Source organism: Mugil cephalus, chromosome 10 (assembly GCF_022458985.1).
Source record: "Mugil cephalus isolate CIBA_MC_2020 chromosome 10, CIBA_Mcephalus_1.1, whole genome shotgun sequence".
NCBI lineage: Eukaryota > Metazoa > Chordata > Actinopteri > Mugiliformes > Mugilidae > Mugil > Mugil cephalus.
The window spans coordinates 4,988,245-5,004,859 of NC_061779.1; the positions used below are offsets into that span (position 1 = coordinate 4,988,245).

The 16,615-nt window shown below is 44.6% G+C and overlaps 1 protein-coding gene across 1 annotated transcript; it reads left to right on the forward strand.

The window, feature by feature from the left end:
• The first annotated feature begins 566 nt into the window (after nt 1-566).
• Nucleotides 567-15,684, forward strand: mmp15a (matrix metallopeptidase 15a). The gene is made up of 10 exons (XM_047596247.1): nt 567-1,330; nt 3,085-3,233; nt 5,589-5,711; nt 5,804-6,120; nt 6,320-6,481; nt 9,751-10,175; nt 10,310-10,448; nt 11,645-11,795; nt 11,888-12,003; nt 12,972-15,684. Exons 1-10 carry the CDS (start codon nt 1,214-1,216, stop codon nt 13,454-13,456), a joined length of 2,184 nt encoding a protein of 727 aa, XP_047452203.1. The 5' UTR covers nt 567-1,213; the 3' UTR covers nt 13,457-15,684.
• The last annotated feature ends 931 nt before the right edge of the window (nt 15,685-16,615 follow it).

Consider the following 16,615-nt stretch of genomic DNA (forward strand, 5'->3'; position numbering starts at 1 on the left):
CTAAAACTGTCCACAATGTTGCAGGACAGGCTTTGCAGTCTTGGCATGTTGTCCATTGAAAGTCAGTTGGCGAGAAAGTTGGACTTCAGAGACTTGAATAATGACTTTGCGAGAAAGAAGGTTCGATGCTGGGCTCTTGAGAATTTAGGCTGAGCAAGGGCCAGTGATAGCTGGCAAATGGCATTACTAGCAAAAAAAAAAAAAAAGAGAAAGAAAAGGACAAAACGTTTGGGTTAAACCACCTTTTAATTTGGTCACTGGTTCTGTTAGTTTATTATGACCATATTTCAAATCTCTAAACCTATTCAAATATCTATTTCATCATTTTTAGAGGGTTAATTTATTTTGGATGAAAAGTTTAATTACATTCAACTTTCTTTAATGTTAAGAGAATATTATTTATTTATGAGGAGGGAGGGGAGGGCGCAATTTATTCTTTTTTTTTTCATGGGGCTCAAAATTCCTGGGGGCGCCCCTGGTCATGCGGATCAGCTGTAGTTCGTGATTAAAGACGGCAGGTGGCACACAGACCGTTTCCTCCTCTGCTCTGCCCTTCTCATGTGGGTCAGGTTTACAGGACTGAAGGGGGAAATCATTGAGAAATATTTTACCACAAACAGCTGTCGGATGGTGGGCTCGGAGACATTTGCCCATCGCTTTTCCGCTTATTGTCCAAAGCCGAAAAGCTCGTTTTGCGCAGGAGCAAAACTGACAACCGCTTCAAGATTCATTTTATGTTTCGTCCCCGTATTATTATCACCATCATTATTATTTAAAGAAACTTCACAAAGTGGTTAACTTTTGAGTTACTTTCCCCCGATCCTCTGCTGTTGCGCTCGGACGCTTGTGGACAGAGACTTGTTGCATGGTTTGGAAGTGGTCGCTGTTGTTGCTGTTGCTGCCGCTGCCGCTGCTGATCAGCCATTGTGTGGACGTCGGAAAGTGGGCAAGGACTTCTTCATTTGCCCGCTGGCTTCTGCGCTAGCTGCACGCTTGAAAGGAAGAGCCGTATGAAACGCTTGGCTGAGCCATGAGGCTGCTGTCCCGGCCCGAACCGAGCTGCCTGCCACCAAGAATGGATTAGTACCACTCGGACTGTTTGCGGGGTTCGTAAGTGCACTCTGAGGGAGTTGGCTTGCTTTATCGGGTCTCTTTTACCCCCTTGTCAGCTTCATCACTCCACAAGTCTTTGCGCAGCAGATCATAAAGGAAGATGGCATCCCAACAACCTTGGACACAGATCGTCATCATCACTTCAGCGTCTTTATTCTCTCTAATCTTGTGCAGCTCGGTGGCTGATGTCCCGGAGGAAGAAGACTTCAGTGCTGAGGTACAACAAACAATGTTCTTTTTAATTACATAAACATTATAATCTACTGTAGTCCATAATTTGCACTGCTTTAAAACAACTATTTCTTAAGGAAATGCTTTAATTTACAGTTAATTGCACGATTGGAGATCAGATAAACAGTGTTCAAAACATCAGGAGACCTGATGCACTGCAGGCTACAGAGGCATTTGACCTTTTGTCCTCTTTCCAAATAACGCTGCACATGTGGTGGAGACAGAGAAAGAATATCTATCTGTGGAGATAAGTAAAGTCAACATAACCATTAATTGGAGCATCTATGATCATATTTGAGTTGCAGAAACTTCCACTTTAGACTAAGGCAGGGATCCTCAGGTTTTTCAGGCCAAGGACCCCAAACTGATGGAGAGGTGAACTAGGGACCCCCCACCTACTACATGTGTTCTATATTAAACTCGGCCTTATCATCATTCTGCATTGAAATATTAAGCTGTCCCTTATCCCTGTACTAAAATATGTTGGATTCATGTTAATGTGTGTATAAAAAATGTTTAATCAACCAAAGATTTTGCGACCCCCCCTGCAAAACCCCCTTTTGAAGACCTACGCATTTAGGACACATGCAGGCTTTTTTGTTTTTTAAATTGCATATACATAATAAGCTATTTCTCAACAATGTCCCATACCAAGGGCCGTTAAAACAGATTACGATGAATTAATTAAGTCTGAGTCCTTTATATTTTATATAAACTATTTCAGAGGTGAAGAGTAAAATCTTAACTAGTAGTTTGGAACATCTGGTTTTTACATGTGGACAAATGTTGTAATATACATAGTCAACTATGTGCTGTGCTGCCGGTTAATAGACATGAACTAGATGTTGATGGTATGAGAGCTGATGTGGCTCTATACTATAGCATTACATTACATCTGCATTACATATTTGTTCTAAGTATTTATATAGGTCAGTATATTGATGGAGTCAGTTTGCACATCTCATGGTTATAGTGGACTTTCACCTGCTTCACTTCTCTTGTTTCACGTTTTTCCGCCATTTGTGCGAATGAACCAGCTCAGGCGTCTCAGATTGGTTGAGACTTGCCTTGTGCGTGTTTCGCCGCTGGCCTTTGTTCATACTGTACACGCACGAACGTCCACCATCCAGCTGTGAGAGGGGGCCTGTTGTGCTACTTTTTCGCCGAGGCTCCTCAAAGGACAGATTTTAACGCGTGATAGAGCATTTTCTCCTTCCCACCCTCAGCAGCCACCGTCCTTGTCTGCACGACTACGTGGCTCGGCATGCTCAATTTCACCGACAGCAAACACGGAACAAAGGGGAGAATTTTCAACATGTGTTACTGGACTGTCAGCCAGAGGCGCGCACGCACACACATGCATGCATAGATGCATGCATGTTTGCCTTGTGTACCACATGACTGACATACGGTTTTATTATTGTCAAGAACCTTCTAGTTTTCCTGTTTCCATCCTCGTCTCTACTCCTCATCTTGGCTGTCACTGCAGGAATGAAAGAGCAGGAATGTCGTAATGTTAATGCAAACCATCTGTTTTTTATCTCTGCTTTCTCTTTTCTTTTAACTCCTCAGATGCTCTCTCCAATCAATAGACTTGTTCCCGGTTAACACTGCAGCTGTATCCGCCATACACATGTATACACCATTCACTGCTTGAATATAAAGACACACATGTGTTAATGCTTCCTTTTTTATTTTTTTTTGGTGGCCAGCCTGAACTAGTCTGATTTCTTCACGCAGGCATGGCTTCGGAGGTTCGGCTACCTGTCTCAGGCGAGCAGACAAATGTCCACCATGCAGTCGGCCCAGATTCTGTCCAAAGCCATCAGCGACATGCAGCGCTTCTATGGGCTGGAGGTGACCGGTGAGATGGACCCTGCTACTGTCGCGTAAGTGTTCGTGTGAACTGACGACAAAGTGAAGAAGGGAAGGGAAGAATTTCTGTTTCTCTTTTATGGCATAGACGACCAACACATTTAGACTTTTACAGCTCTGGCTTTCCTCCAATAATATTTCCAAAATAATGTGTTCAAATAATTGGCTGGTTTTGGGGAGCAGGTTTCACTTTCATTTTGCTTGTATCACCTCTTCATAATGATACCACCATTTTCTTAAATACGCCCTAATGTGTCCGATAAACCAAACCTTTAGTGTTTAAAACCATAGCTTCATAAAGAATACAAGACATCAGAGTAATTTATTTATTCATTGTAAACTTGGAAGTATATTGAGATAGTGGACTCATTTACTATATAGCCGAGCTAAAACAACCAAAGAAAAACCAAACAGAGGACACAGTCATACAAAATATCTGAAAATGTAGTTTCAAACACTTAAAAAAGTAATAATAAGACCATTAAAGTCATTCTTTAACTATTAAGAACCTCTATAAAATGAAAACTTGCATCTTAATTCTGACAAACTGTTCGACTCAATTCAAGCTTGTTGTTTTTCCAGAAGGGGCAAATTAAAAAGGCACTAAGAGCGATCGCCACATCCCACCTGTGCGGTCCAAAACGGCTGCACTTGACCGACCAGCTGGCTCATTATTTCCCCTCCTTGTAAAACTCTTAAAACCAACAGGTGTCAGTGGTATGGAGTCGTCAAACAAATGTGAAAACCAGAAGAGCTAGAATTCGCTGGGAGGCTGGGGAGTCTGAAAGAATCTCTCCTGACACATGCTGATCAGCTGCACTGCGGCTTATTCATTCCAGATGATTGTGTTGTTGTGTTTGAATTTTCAAATTATATGAAGATAAAAAAAATAATGAAAAAAGCCTTCCACTTCTTATTCAGGTTCGCTCAGGTCAACAGCCAGTTCAACGTGCTGAATCAGCTGAAAGTTAGCTTAGCTTAGCTTAACTTAACGTAAATATTGGAAAAACCTTGAAACTCACTATCTAACGTGAGGCTGTTCCCTGGTGGTCTTCTTGCTAAGCTCAGCTAAGCTAAGCTAACCATTTGCTCGTAGTAGCTTCAGTGTTAACCGCCTCGCAGTGTTGATGCAAGTGTCTCTGCGGTGCATAGGTCTGGTTGCTGTTAAACTTGACAGAGTGTTGGCCTATCTAAAAATAAACAGACCCACCACACAAAACAATTCTTTAAACCCGACCGATTGAGCCGATTTGCTGTTTCAGTTTTCAGAATGCAGAAATTAGTGTGGAAAAATAATCTTTTTTTAAAAAAAATACGAGTGAAAAAATATATCTGAAATATTCAAAATATAGTTTAAAGGTTTAGTTGGTGAGCTTGAAGACAGGACCATGTCCTTTCTCTGATGGAACCAGGGCCGTGCAGAGACCTTTGGAGGGGCAGGTGCTCAAAGTTAAAAGTCGGCACATGGTGCACGCATTTGACACACCATACAGAAAAATACCTTACAACACAACTGGTTGAATTGCAGCAAACCATATTCATGAAGAATGCACGATGGAATCACAACATATCATATCATTGTCCGTTACAGAGCAGTGCAAAGCAAAAGTAGGCTAGACTTTTCCTTCCTTTTGCTTTTCATTCATCTCTGCAGAATGAAATGTGATTGATAAGCTACAATCTAATGCACGTAAAACACACGCACACACACACACACACACACACACACACACACACAGCCTAAGCCTCATTGAATCGAGAAACAGGAAAAACACTGCGACTTATTTGACAGCAAAATGATACATTTCTCTCATCCACAACAAAAAGAAGTCGGACATGCTTTTCCCCTCAGCACGTCGTGTGTGGTTAATGAGCGGACTTATTAATGAACTTCTGAGAATTGTGTCCAGAGTCAGATGCACAACAATACACACGGAAAGGATGCTTGTTTGTAATACACTGTGCTAAAACAAATACCGCTGCAAGACCTGCTCATCGGGCCATCGGTTTTTTAATTACTCCGACGTCTCAGCTCATTTGCGAGGCACGCCGAGGCTCGTTAGGACAGTCTAGGCCAGTGAGGGCACGTCTACGTGGATCATGTGGCAGACCGACGGGTATGGGAATGAGGGTAGATCTTAATTATTGTCATTATTTGTTGTTCTTGAAGGGCCACACAGATGACTGTCAGAGAAACGCTTACAAAAAAAAAACAAAAAAACACATTTATAAAAGGGCACTTTGAGCATCAAGGCTGGTCATAATGTTATGCCTGCTTGGTGTACCAATGAGTGTATTATAATGCATCAACTTTTGTAGATTTCACACATGCACTTTGCAGCAAACAGTGTGTGTGTCTGTGTGTGCAGGGCCATGCGTCGGCCTCGCTGTGGCCTCCCCGACAGAAAACCAGAGGAGCTGGTCGAAGGAGCAAGGAGGAAACGCTACACCCTCACCGGGCAGCAATGGCACAAAGACCACATCACTTACAGGTTAACAGCACTGAAAAACGTTAAGAAATAAAACAACAACCGCTATATTTCTATATACAAGCTCTGACCCATCTATTCTGTTCTGGCCTCAGCATAATGGACCAACACATCCCCTCGTCTCTGGGAGAGGAGCTGACGTACGAGGCGATCCGCAAGGCCTTCGACGTGTGGAGACGGGTCACGCCGCTCACATTTGTGGAGCTTCCTGCCCAAAACGACATCAACGGCAGCCAGGCGGAGCTCGCTGACATCCTGCTGTTGTTTGCCTCCGGTTTCCATGGCGATATGTCATTGTTTGACGGCGAGGGCGGGTCGCTGGCACACGCTTACTATCCCGGACCAGGAATTGGCGGGGATACACACTTCGATGCGGATGAGCCTTGGACACTGGAGAACTACAACCCAAAAGGTTAGCGGGTTCAAGTTTTAGTCTTCGTTCTCTGTTGTCATCAACTAGGAATCAAGTTTATTGTCTAGTTTGTTAGCAGCACAGTTTCTTAGCAGGTCGACTGTTGTCTTCAGTTCTGCATATATGGGAAACTATATGTTATTTTACGTTTATTCGTCGTACAGTTACAATAACATTGTGTGTCTCACTCATCCTGCAGGTATAGACCTCTTCCTGGTTGCGGTCCATGAGCTCGGCCACGCTCTGGGCCTGGAACATTCGGACAACCCCAGCGCTACCATGGCTCCCTTCTACCAGTGGACTCACACGCAGAACTTCACCCTGCACGAGGACGACATCAGAGGAATACAGCACATTTACGGTGAAAAGCACACACTGTTGATCCCACGCAGAATTTGGGAAACTCACATAACCTCTGACGCGTAAACAGACCTGTTTACGCGTCAGAGGTTATGTGAGAATGCCACAGCCTAAATAGTGGAATACATATGCGATGACAGCTGTTAACATGAGCCAGATTCAGTCAATTTATTATCATGATTCTCTTGGTAAATTATTCTTGCACACTTGTAAAGTCTAGTATTGGATTTTATGCAACACGTGCTGTGCAGCGCTTATAAAGGCTTATAAATCTGTTTGGCTAAGCTAAGTTTTGTCTCTGTGCAAAGACAACAACCTCACAAAACGGGGAACCCGAAATCGCTCTTGGTTGCAGGCCAGCACCTTGGAGTGTATGCGAATGTAAAGTGCAATAGCGCTAAAGTAGAAAAGTGCTATATAAGCACATTTACTAAGATAAAGCATTAGTTTAAGGCCATGGCTACACAACTTTGTTCACAATATCTCATGTTCATACTTTAGTTTTCAAACCCTCCGTAATCTTTTCAACAAAATTCCCTTTTCAAGCGTTTGTATTTGCGTAGACGCCCACGCCAGCTGCAAAGCACCAAAACCAACCTGGGAATTCCAAGTTTTTTTATATGTTTAGCCTTTTCACACAAGCTGCTTTGCCTGTAAAACCCCTGTGAGGTTAGAGGGCAGGGTGCCAGCTGTAATTTGAGGGAATATTGCACTCGTATCGCATCTGTATCTTTGTCGAAGGGATCCATGTAAAGACGCGTTGTTTACACGAGTATCTGCAGCAGACGCACACATCAGTGGGCCGCGCTCAGAGCAGTCATGTCATGCATGCCGTTAGGATGTTCTCATCTTTCTCAGTGAATAGATGGCATTGTTAGCTTGCCGAGGACATTTTGTGTGTGTGTGTGTGTGTGTGTGTGTGTGTGTGTGTGTGTGTGTGTGTGGAAGTGGCTCTCCTAATAGAGCCGAGACTCTTTGTGACTTAAAAACCAGAAACCCCGTTTTCATGCTTTTCTTTCTCGCTGTCCATCGTTTTGCTCATTGTCACATCCCCACTCTTACACTAACATCAAATCGGATAGGCCTCCTCTTGAAGCTTCGCACTAGTAAACTTCAGTTTTGGCAAACTAAATTCCAGTTTTTTTCCTGCAGATACTCTTAAGATAAATGTTTAGCGATTGCTAAACAGATCTGAAAGACTGCTTTGGACCAAACCCTGTAATTGGACAAGAAACAAGATCTGAAGCCTAAATAGAAGCCAACGCATTATAAACTTTGTCAGTAGATTAAACATTTGGGTTACTTTAAAGAGGTTTTTATACAAGAGGCCAGTAGCTCTGCAGTTTTCTGTCCAGGTCAGCTACTCATCTGTTGGCACATACCTGAACCGTTTTCATCTAACAGTAACATTTGGCATATTCCAACCCAGCACTGGAACATTTATTGCTTAAAGTTAATACTTGCTGTTAAAGGAGGCCAGTTCTGCCAGGAAATGCACTTATATGTATAGTATACAATACACCGATCAGCCACAACATTAAAACCACTAACAGGAAAAATAAATAACCATCTTAAGACAAGTCAGTGTTGTGCTGGGAAATTGGTATTAATGTGGATGTTACTTAGACATGTAGCACCCACCTAGACCAGACCAGGCACCCCCCCACTCCATAGCAATGACACTCCTTGATGACACAGATACACAAAAGTGGTTCAATTAAAAAAAAAAAATGGAAGAATGGCACGAGGTGTTGACATGGCCTCCAAATTCACTAGCTCCCAAACTGATCAAATATCTTTGGGATGATCCACAGAGGCCCCCCTCAACCCATAGGACCCAGAGGCCCCCCACTAACAACATCCTGTCGCCAGACACCACAGGACACCCTCCATATTAGGAATGTGGTTATAATGTTATGCCTGATCGGTGTATATGGGTCCATCTGTTAATGTGTAATCATGAAGCATTGGATAAAAAAAGAACAACATAATAAAACTTAAAATAATAATAAAAGAAAAAACGCAAATTCAGCATTTATTAGTCGACTTCAAAGCTGCATTAATAAAATTGAATATATCAATGAACCATCCTGATTTAATTAGTTTAATGTGAAAGGGGTGACAAACCAGCTTAGACATCTATATTTAGATGCACTTCCTCCCAAATTTCATTTCAGCTCATTGTTCAGGATGTGCGACGTGCGGTTCTCTCCTCTCTCCAGTAAGTCTTTCAGCAGAGTGCTGAAAGCATTCGCCAACCCTCGCCGCGGCAAACGGTCGACAGACAGAGTCAGCAGCTGGGTGGTGAATATAGAATATAGTATTTGGTGCCTATATCCCTGCGGAGTGGGAGGATACACGACGGCCGCTGGAGCTAAAAGGGGAGCGAGCGTGACGTTCACCAGGCGGCTCCAAATAAACGCAGATGCGTCTCTCTTCGCTAAGAGACTTAAAGTATCATCATTAGGAGGTGATCTGTGTTGTTTATACAGCTCTGAATTCCCGTCATAAAATAAGAGGTTTCATTTCTGTAGTGTTTTCCTTCCTTTGTGTTGGGACATAGAGACACTTCCGTTGGGAGCTGCTGGTGTAAGTATATAGTTTTCCCTGGATAAAAATAGCTCTTATAGTTAATGGTGACAACCTAGTGTGAAGAAGAGACCACAAGTATAAAACAAAACGCTGTTCAATATATAATATTTAGATGAAAGTCTTCATTGAATTTGCCTTGTGCTATGACGGTTCTGCTTTAAAACTTACTGGAAAATGCGGATCCATGGAAACAAACAATGGCTTTATTGCCTTTACCGTCCATAAACCGTGTTACAGGTTAAAATGCGGCCGAATTTCTCCACATACCGACAGCTGATGGTTATTGGCCAACGCTGGCGTTGATGTATCCTCTAGGAATATTTTTGTCCCGGCGTAACTCAATACGTCTTCAAGCTCCATCAGCTGCCCGTCCATATTACACAACTGGCTGTGTGTTTTCCTCTCTTAGCAACCAGAAGGGCAAATTTTTCCAAAGAGCGTTGGCGCAGTGACAGTCAGTCGAGTGGGCTTCTGCACAAAATGGAAAATGATGTTCACACTGATTGAAAAGATGTATTGAAGGGAGCTTAAAATGAAATATGAATGTCTAACGCCACACAGACAGGCTGGAGGATTTCATTCATTCTGACGGGAGATGTTCTTTTTGTATTGGACCGGTTTAACTGCAGAATTCATCCTCCCGTCTCAAGCTGACGCCGTCCGTCTTCTCCCCCTCAGGTTCTCCTCTTGTCACTGGAGCCTCACCCACGTCTCCTCCCAGCCGGGACGACGACGGACCCGACGACGACTCCCACGCTTCCTCTTCCCCTCCCGAAGACGAGCCCACCGCCTTCTCCCCCACCGACCCCCCGCCCGAGTCGCCTGACCCGACCGACTCCAACCCGGATCCTCCGGCTCGGCCGGAGCCGAGCCTCCTCCCTACCTCGCCTCCCGCCGTCCCCACCTCCACCCCAACCAAGCCTGCACCTGAGCCAGAACCCGTCACCCCGCCTGTCCGGAAAGACGTCCCCCCTCCGCGGCCTCCTCCCAGGCCCCCGGCTCCTCCTCGGCCTCCCAAGGTGCCGGACAACCAGGCGCCCGACATCTGCGATGGAGATTTTGACACGGTCACCATGATGAGGGGGGAGATGTTTGTTTTCAAGGTGAGGCTTAAAAGCGCTGGTTTTCATTTACTCTGGTCAAATGACCTTTTAGAGTCACAACAACACGCAAGTGATGTAAGGGAACAATAAATAACTCTGCTCAAAGATAAACTTGACTCCTTCCTTTTACGCAGGGTCGCTGGTTTTGGCGCGTGAGGCGGAACCGGGTCCTCGACAACTACCCGATGCCGATATCCGTCTTCTGGATCGGCCTCCCCAGCGACATCGACGCCGCCTACGAGCGCCACGATGGCAAATTTGTTTTCTTTAAAGGTGCGTCCCCGCCGTTCATTTCCAGTAAATCCAGTCACTTCACTGACGCCGAGCAGAGCGCATGAGCTGTTAACGTCAAAACCTTCGTGAAAGACTCCACTAAACAGTTTACGGTTTGGGATCTCGCTCGGGGGGCATGGCAGGCACCCTGTTTGTTTCCTCCTCCCGCTTTCCCCGGCTCTGTAAACACAAAACGGGGAGTGAAACACAAATCCACGCTTTGATTTGAACTGGCTGAAAGAAAACAGTGCAGCCGGAGCATTTTTTATTTTTTTTCTTTCCCCTAACATGCGTCTTGATTTACAAGGAGATGGTAATAATCTGCGAGCTACAACGCTCCACATCCGCAGCTCACAGAAACTCGAAGGTGATTCACTGCTGAGGCATTCAGAAAATATGGCTGCCGATAGAGAAAAAGCGCTGCGTGTTTACGAGTTCGGTGGGTGTCTCGAACGGGGCCTGCGCAGCGTGGTGGTCGTTGCTTGGCCCCGCACGACTCGGCTCCAGCTGAGCCCCAAAAGGCCTCATGGGAGAGGTGGAAGGATTGCGTCAGCCTTTCTAGGCGCTGCACTGGCCCAGATGTGAACAGCTGCGATGCTTTAACTTTTACAACGAGGCCATGTTGTGATTTGTCATGGCTTTTCAGAAGTTAAAGAGCGTTTTTTTTTTCTTTCGATGGCAGGTTTTCTCTCATCGGATGCCACATTGGAGCTGTGACTCATTCAGATTTCTGCGGGTTTTGTTTTATCGAGCGTCCAAGTTATATTTGATAGCGCGTGTATCAAAACCTGCGTTACGTCAAGTTTATGTAACAAAGAGAGACAAAAAAAAGAAAAAAAGCTTTCTCTTAAAACTTATTACCGGGAGCTTTGCCATTACAGTATATTGCAATGCTGCAGGACTCTGGCAGCGGTAGTGGAAAATGGGCCCAAAGGTTAGTGTTAAGGGAGAATTTGGCTTTCACACAAAGGTATCTTGGAAAGTTTGTGTTAAACCTATAAGCGTATCATTTCTACCTTGCCTGTTCTTTCTATTTTTCTTCTGGATTTACACCCATGTGTTCCGGCCATCACTTTCTATACATCTGCTCGGTTTTTCCTCCCCGTCTCTTTCTCTTATCCCAATTTTTTTTGTGTGTGTGTGTGTGTGTGTCAAACTGTCTCTTTGGAGGCTTAATTGTCTTTCTGTCCCTGCAGACGATAGATACTGGGTGTTCAGGGAGGCTGATGTGTTGCCAGGATACCCGCAGCCCTTGCATCAGTATGGACAAGGAGTTCCCGCGCACAAGATCGACACGGCCATCTGGTGGGAGCCTAATGGATACACATACTTCTTCTCAGAGGACAGGTACGACGCGTGCGGTTAAGCCGCCGTCCGCGGCATTTTATTACGCGTTTATGATAATTTAGCCGACTACATCTCCACGCGTCTGTGCGCAGGTACTGGCGATACAACGAGGAGACCCGGACTACAGGTCGAGACTTCCCCAAACCGATCAGCAGATGGGGCAAGATCCCTCACTCCCCGAAAGGAGCCTTCCTCAGTGATGACGGCGGTAAATAATGACTTTAAACGGGTCCGTTTGCGGCCTTTATTTCAGCCTTGGCTTCTGGGATTCAGCGTTCTGCGTCGGAGGAAGTGGAAGAGAGACTGGAGATGGAGGGAGGGAAAGAATGAGAGGTTAAAGGGGTGAAATTGGGTGTGTAAAAGACAGAAAAACAGTGTGGAGACTGGTTAGGCTGGAGCCAGCAGAGCAGAGAGAAGGGGAAGGGGATGATAGGGAGAGGAATGAGAGCTCTGGTTTGAGGCTTGGCCCGTCCTTCCTTTGGAAATTAGATTTGTGGCAGAGCTGCTCTAAATGCTCTCAGTAACCGTCAGATCTCATCTCCGCCCCAACGCTTCTAATGTCGACGTGCAGCCTGGTTTCCACTACAGAGCCACATTCACACCCAGAAATGTTACCCTCAAAAAGACTGCGTGTGGTTCTTTTTTGCCAATTTAATGCATGAAAACGACACATTATTGACGCAATCATGCACAATCTGGTGTAATATTTATCAGTCGGGCCTGGAAACGAGAAAAGTCTGTATGGGGAGGGCGAGGTAGCTTAACTGCTCCCTAAAGAGACATTAAATTACTTTTTGTTTGCTTTTCTCTGTTTGAGTAAATTAGGAAGTTTATAAGAAAAGTTAAATGAGACAGCTTTTTACTGATATTGAGGTATTCCAATGCGTCCAGCTAACTTAGCTTAGCATGAACAGGAAAGGAAACGCTCCAAATTTAGGCTACCAAATACCTCCATCTCCACAAGAAAACAAAAATCTGTTTATTTGGTGAGTTTTATAGAGGCTGGCGCGCATAGTTTGGTGTCAGACTTTGTTCTGAAATGGGAATTTTTACTTTTTTTCCCCCCAAAATGTTCCAAGTCTGTTTGTTTTAAAAGTGTCAATCTTCCACAGAAATTCTGAAAGGTCTGAAATAATTTCACTGAGCAGAAACGTGTCTTGCCTTCCTCCCGCGCAGCGTTCACCTATTTCTACAAAGGCGCCAACTACTGGAGGTTTGACAACACCAGATCGGAAGCGGACAACGGCTACCCCCGCTCCATCCTGAAAGATTTCATGGGCTGCGTGGGAGTCCCCGACCCGGTGCCCGACGCAGACCCCACGCAGGTTCCAGAAGACAAACCAGTCAACCCTTCGGACCGAGGCAAAGACGTGAACAAGGAGCCGGACAGGGGCCGAGGCAAGGACGCGAACTCGGGGGAAGGAGACGCTACTAAGCCCGACGGGAAAGGGGAAGAGGACGACGAGGACAAGGAGGTGAACGTGGTCGTGACGGTGGCCGACAATGAGTCAAAGATTATGACCCTGATCATGGTGACGGTCCCCCTGGTGCTCATCCTGTTCATCCTCATCCTCGTCTACGCCATCCTCAGGACTCTGCAGAACAAAGAGACGCCGAGGGCCTTGGTGCACTGCAAGCGCTCGCTGCAGGACTGGGTGTGAGTCGCGCAAAAGGTCAGAAGAGGTAGAACGGGTATTGACGCGGTGCTAAAGTTTCAGAAAGCTGACGATGAGTCGCCTCGACGTCTTGGGCCCCCCCCCGGTATTCATTGTGAGAACTTCTATTGTTCGTGTGAAATGGTAATTATTAGTAAAGTCGCGCCTGTGGAGCTACAGTTGTGCTCAGTCTGACCTTGAAGTCCGCTCTGCCAGAGGTTTTTCTCCCGCGCCTGTCTCCGTGCCTTTCAAATGTCTAAAAAAAAAAAAGAAAAAAAAAAAGTGTTTCTTAAAAATACCTGAATGTCACGTTCAGAGTACTGGAAAAGACAAACTAGGAATGTCTATCAATTCTAATCAGGCAGAGGTGAGACATCTTATTTGTAGTAGAAATGCAGACAAAGTCGCTAGAGCACATATATAGTAGAGAAGCACACGTTGCTGTACATACACAAAAAAAGTTTTCCACATGTTCGACTCTGGTGCTTCAACCAATCTTGACCATTTTTTTTCTTTCTGTTTAGAACAGATAATTTGCACTTTTCATTCGTTTTTTTTTTCTTTTTCTTTTTGTTGTTGTTGTTGTCGTTGTGGTTATTTTTGCTGAGCTTGCAACCCCTGCACCCCGTTTGTGTGTGTGTGTTTTTTCGTGCAAAGCAGATCTGCTTATTAAAAACACAGACGCACGGACCGGCGGAGGAATGTCAGACAGCTGCGTGTCCGTGACTGCCCCGTCCCCAACTGAGCCCATTATGTCTACCCACTCCCCCACTCACACACACACACACACATGCGTTGACATCACATGATCTCAGAAAAAAAATCCCCCTATATCTGCGCTCGCTTGTGCATACATGTCCACATGTGCGCGAGCAGAGAGCGTTTACCCATACAAAGGCTCACAGAGTTTTTGTGCACAGACACACAGGCTCCAGCCTCCCTCCTCCCACCACAGCCATGGTAAATGCTCAGACTGCACCACTAAAAACACAATCCCAGCGGAGACATATTGATATACGACCAGTGCCAGTGAGAAGAATCACAAAGGTTTATTGGTGGTATTTTCTTTCTTTCTTTATTTCTTTCCTATTTTTTTTCTTTTTTTTACAAAAAAATTTGAATCTGTGGAGGGTAAAAAACGTAGCAACGGCGTCCTCCTTTCTGCATCTCCTCTCATTTTTCATGATAAAGGTAAATAGAGCTGAAGCTAATTAAGTCTGCGAGGAGGGAGAAGCCTGCATGCATGAGAAGAATGGGCCGGGGTCTGGTTTCCATTAAGCCCACATGTTGCTGATTTAGTAGTGTCAGAGGCCTGAGAGGAGGAGGAGGAGGACGGGGCGGAGGAGGGTAGTGGAGCAGGAGGGGGGGAATGAAAAAGTTATAAAATGTGGTGTTGGTGAGAAAAGAGCAAGGGGGAAATGAGAAAGAACCGAGTCGAGTAGGGAAGGAAGGAAGGAAAGAAAGAAAGAAGGGAGGTAGAGGTGGAGGAACGTTTCCTTTCCAATAGTCTTTGGAAAAGGAGGAGCGAGGGAAGGAAGCAGCGAGGGAGGTTAGAAGGATTCGGAGGAGGGGCAATGCTGGCGTTGTGCCTCCTGACCTAGATTGGGTCACTAAGTTCGCTTTCTCTCTTTCTTGTTTTGTTGGCAAGAGCTGGAGATGACACCCTCTTGCCTCCATCTTCTGTCTTTTCATTTTATTGCCGTTTTACTTCAGTGTTCCCAAATGTATTCATTTTTTCTCCTGAGCTCCTCTGGAAAAGCCAGCTCAAGCATTTGACAGATAATTAATGCACGGCCACATCTGCCGTGTGTGATGTGATGTGATCCAGCCTTGACGTGCGCTGGGCCTCCCCACGTTCAGTCTGTCTTTACCGTCCTCGTCTCTGTGTAAAGCCACTATCAACATTTTACACTTGTTAACCTTTATGTGTGTTTCGTTGTGCCTTTTTCTCCTCTGTGAATACCAGGGGTGTGGGGCATTTTTTAAAAAATTAAAATAAATCTAAACTATAAGTAGCATGAGGGAAAGTTTTTAAAATATAAATTTTCTTACCTTTCTTAATCTAGTTATAATTTGTAGCTTTGTACATTTTGCTTTTGTCCAGGTTTTCTGTATGAACAGCAGTAGATTATTATGACAATGTTGATGCATGCGGGGCATGTTCTGTAAGGCCTGTGCACTCCTGTGTAGGGTACATTAAAGGTTTCGCAATAAAACTCACAGGTAAAAAGCAATGACGGGTCTTTGTTTCTTTATATGGTTTTGTTCCAACTTTAATGCTGCTGCGCAAATGTCAAGTTCAAGGGTTGATACTACTTTTGTCCACAAGAGGGAGTCGTTGCCTCAAAAATATTGAAATCTTGATCATGTTTACAGGCTAAAATTGAGCCTATACCGATCAAGTATAACATTATGACCACCTTCCAGACTCATCAGAGAACGGACAAGGACCTTCTGAATGTGTCCTCTGGTCCTCTGTGGATCATCCCATTGATACTTGATCCATTTGGGATCTGGTGAATTTGGAGGCCAAGTCAACACGTTGCGTTTTTTTTTTTTTTTTGTGTGTGTGTGACTGCTATGGGGTGGGGGGTGGGGTGCCTGGTCTGGTCCAGTTGGGTGGTACACGTCTAAGTAACATCCACATGAATGTCAGGTCCATAAGTTTAACAGCAAAATATTACATTGTCACAAGATGGTCGATGTTATTCACTTCTCCTGCCCGTGGTCATAATGTTGTGGCTGATCGGTGCATAATGACTGCACAAAGTAGAAACTGTGAGGATACGCAAAAGATAATTTGTGTGTATTTATGCACAGATGAGGTGCAGGGCTTGAGTTAATTACATTCATTTGCAGCTTGAGTTACTTTGCAAACGAATACAAATTTAATACATAGAAAACGTGATAAGTTTATAAAATTTGATAAAATAACGCAGCACACACAAGCAATGCAAATTAGCTCCATCTCTGATGATGTAAGTTATGCACTAAAGTGTACTTACTGAGTTAGCTACTTGTTTTTAGTGCGTGACATTTAATTGTAATGTAGTATTTTATTTATTTTTCCATTCTGGCAACAATCTGAATACTTCTTCCATCAGTGTTCACTGGGCAGTTCATTAGTCAAAGCTAATGCATTCTAGCGTAACACTCGTGCACTTA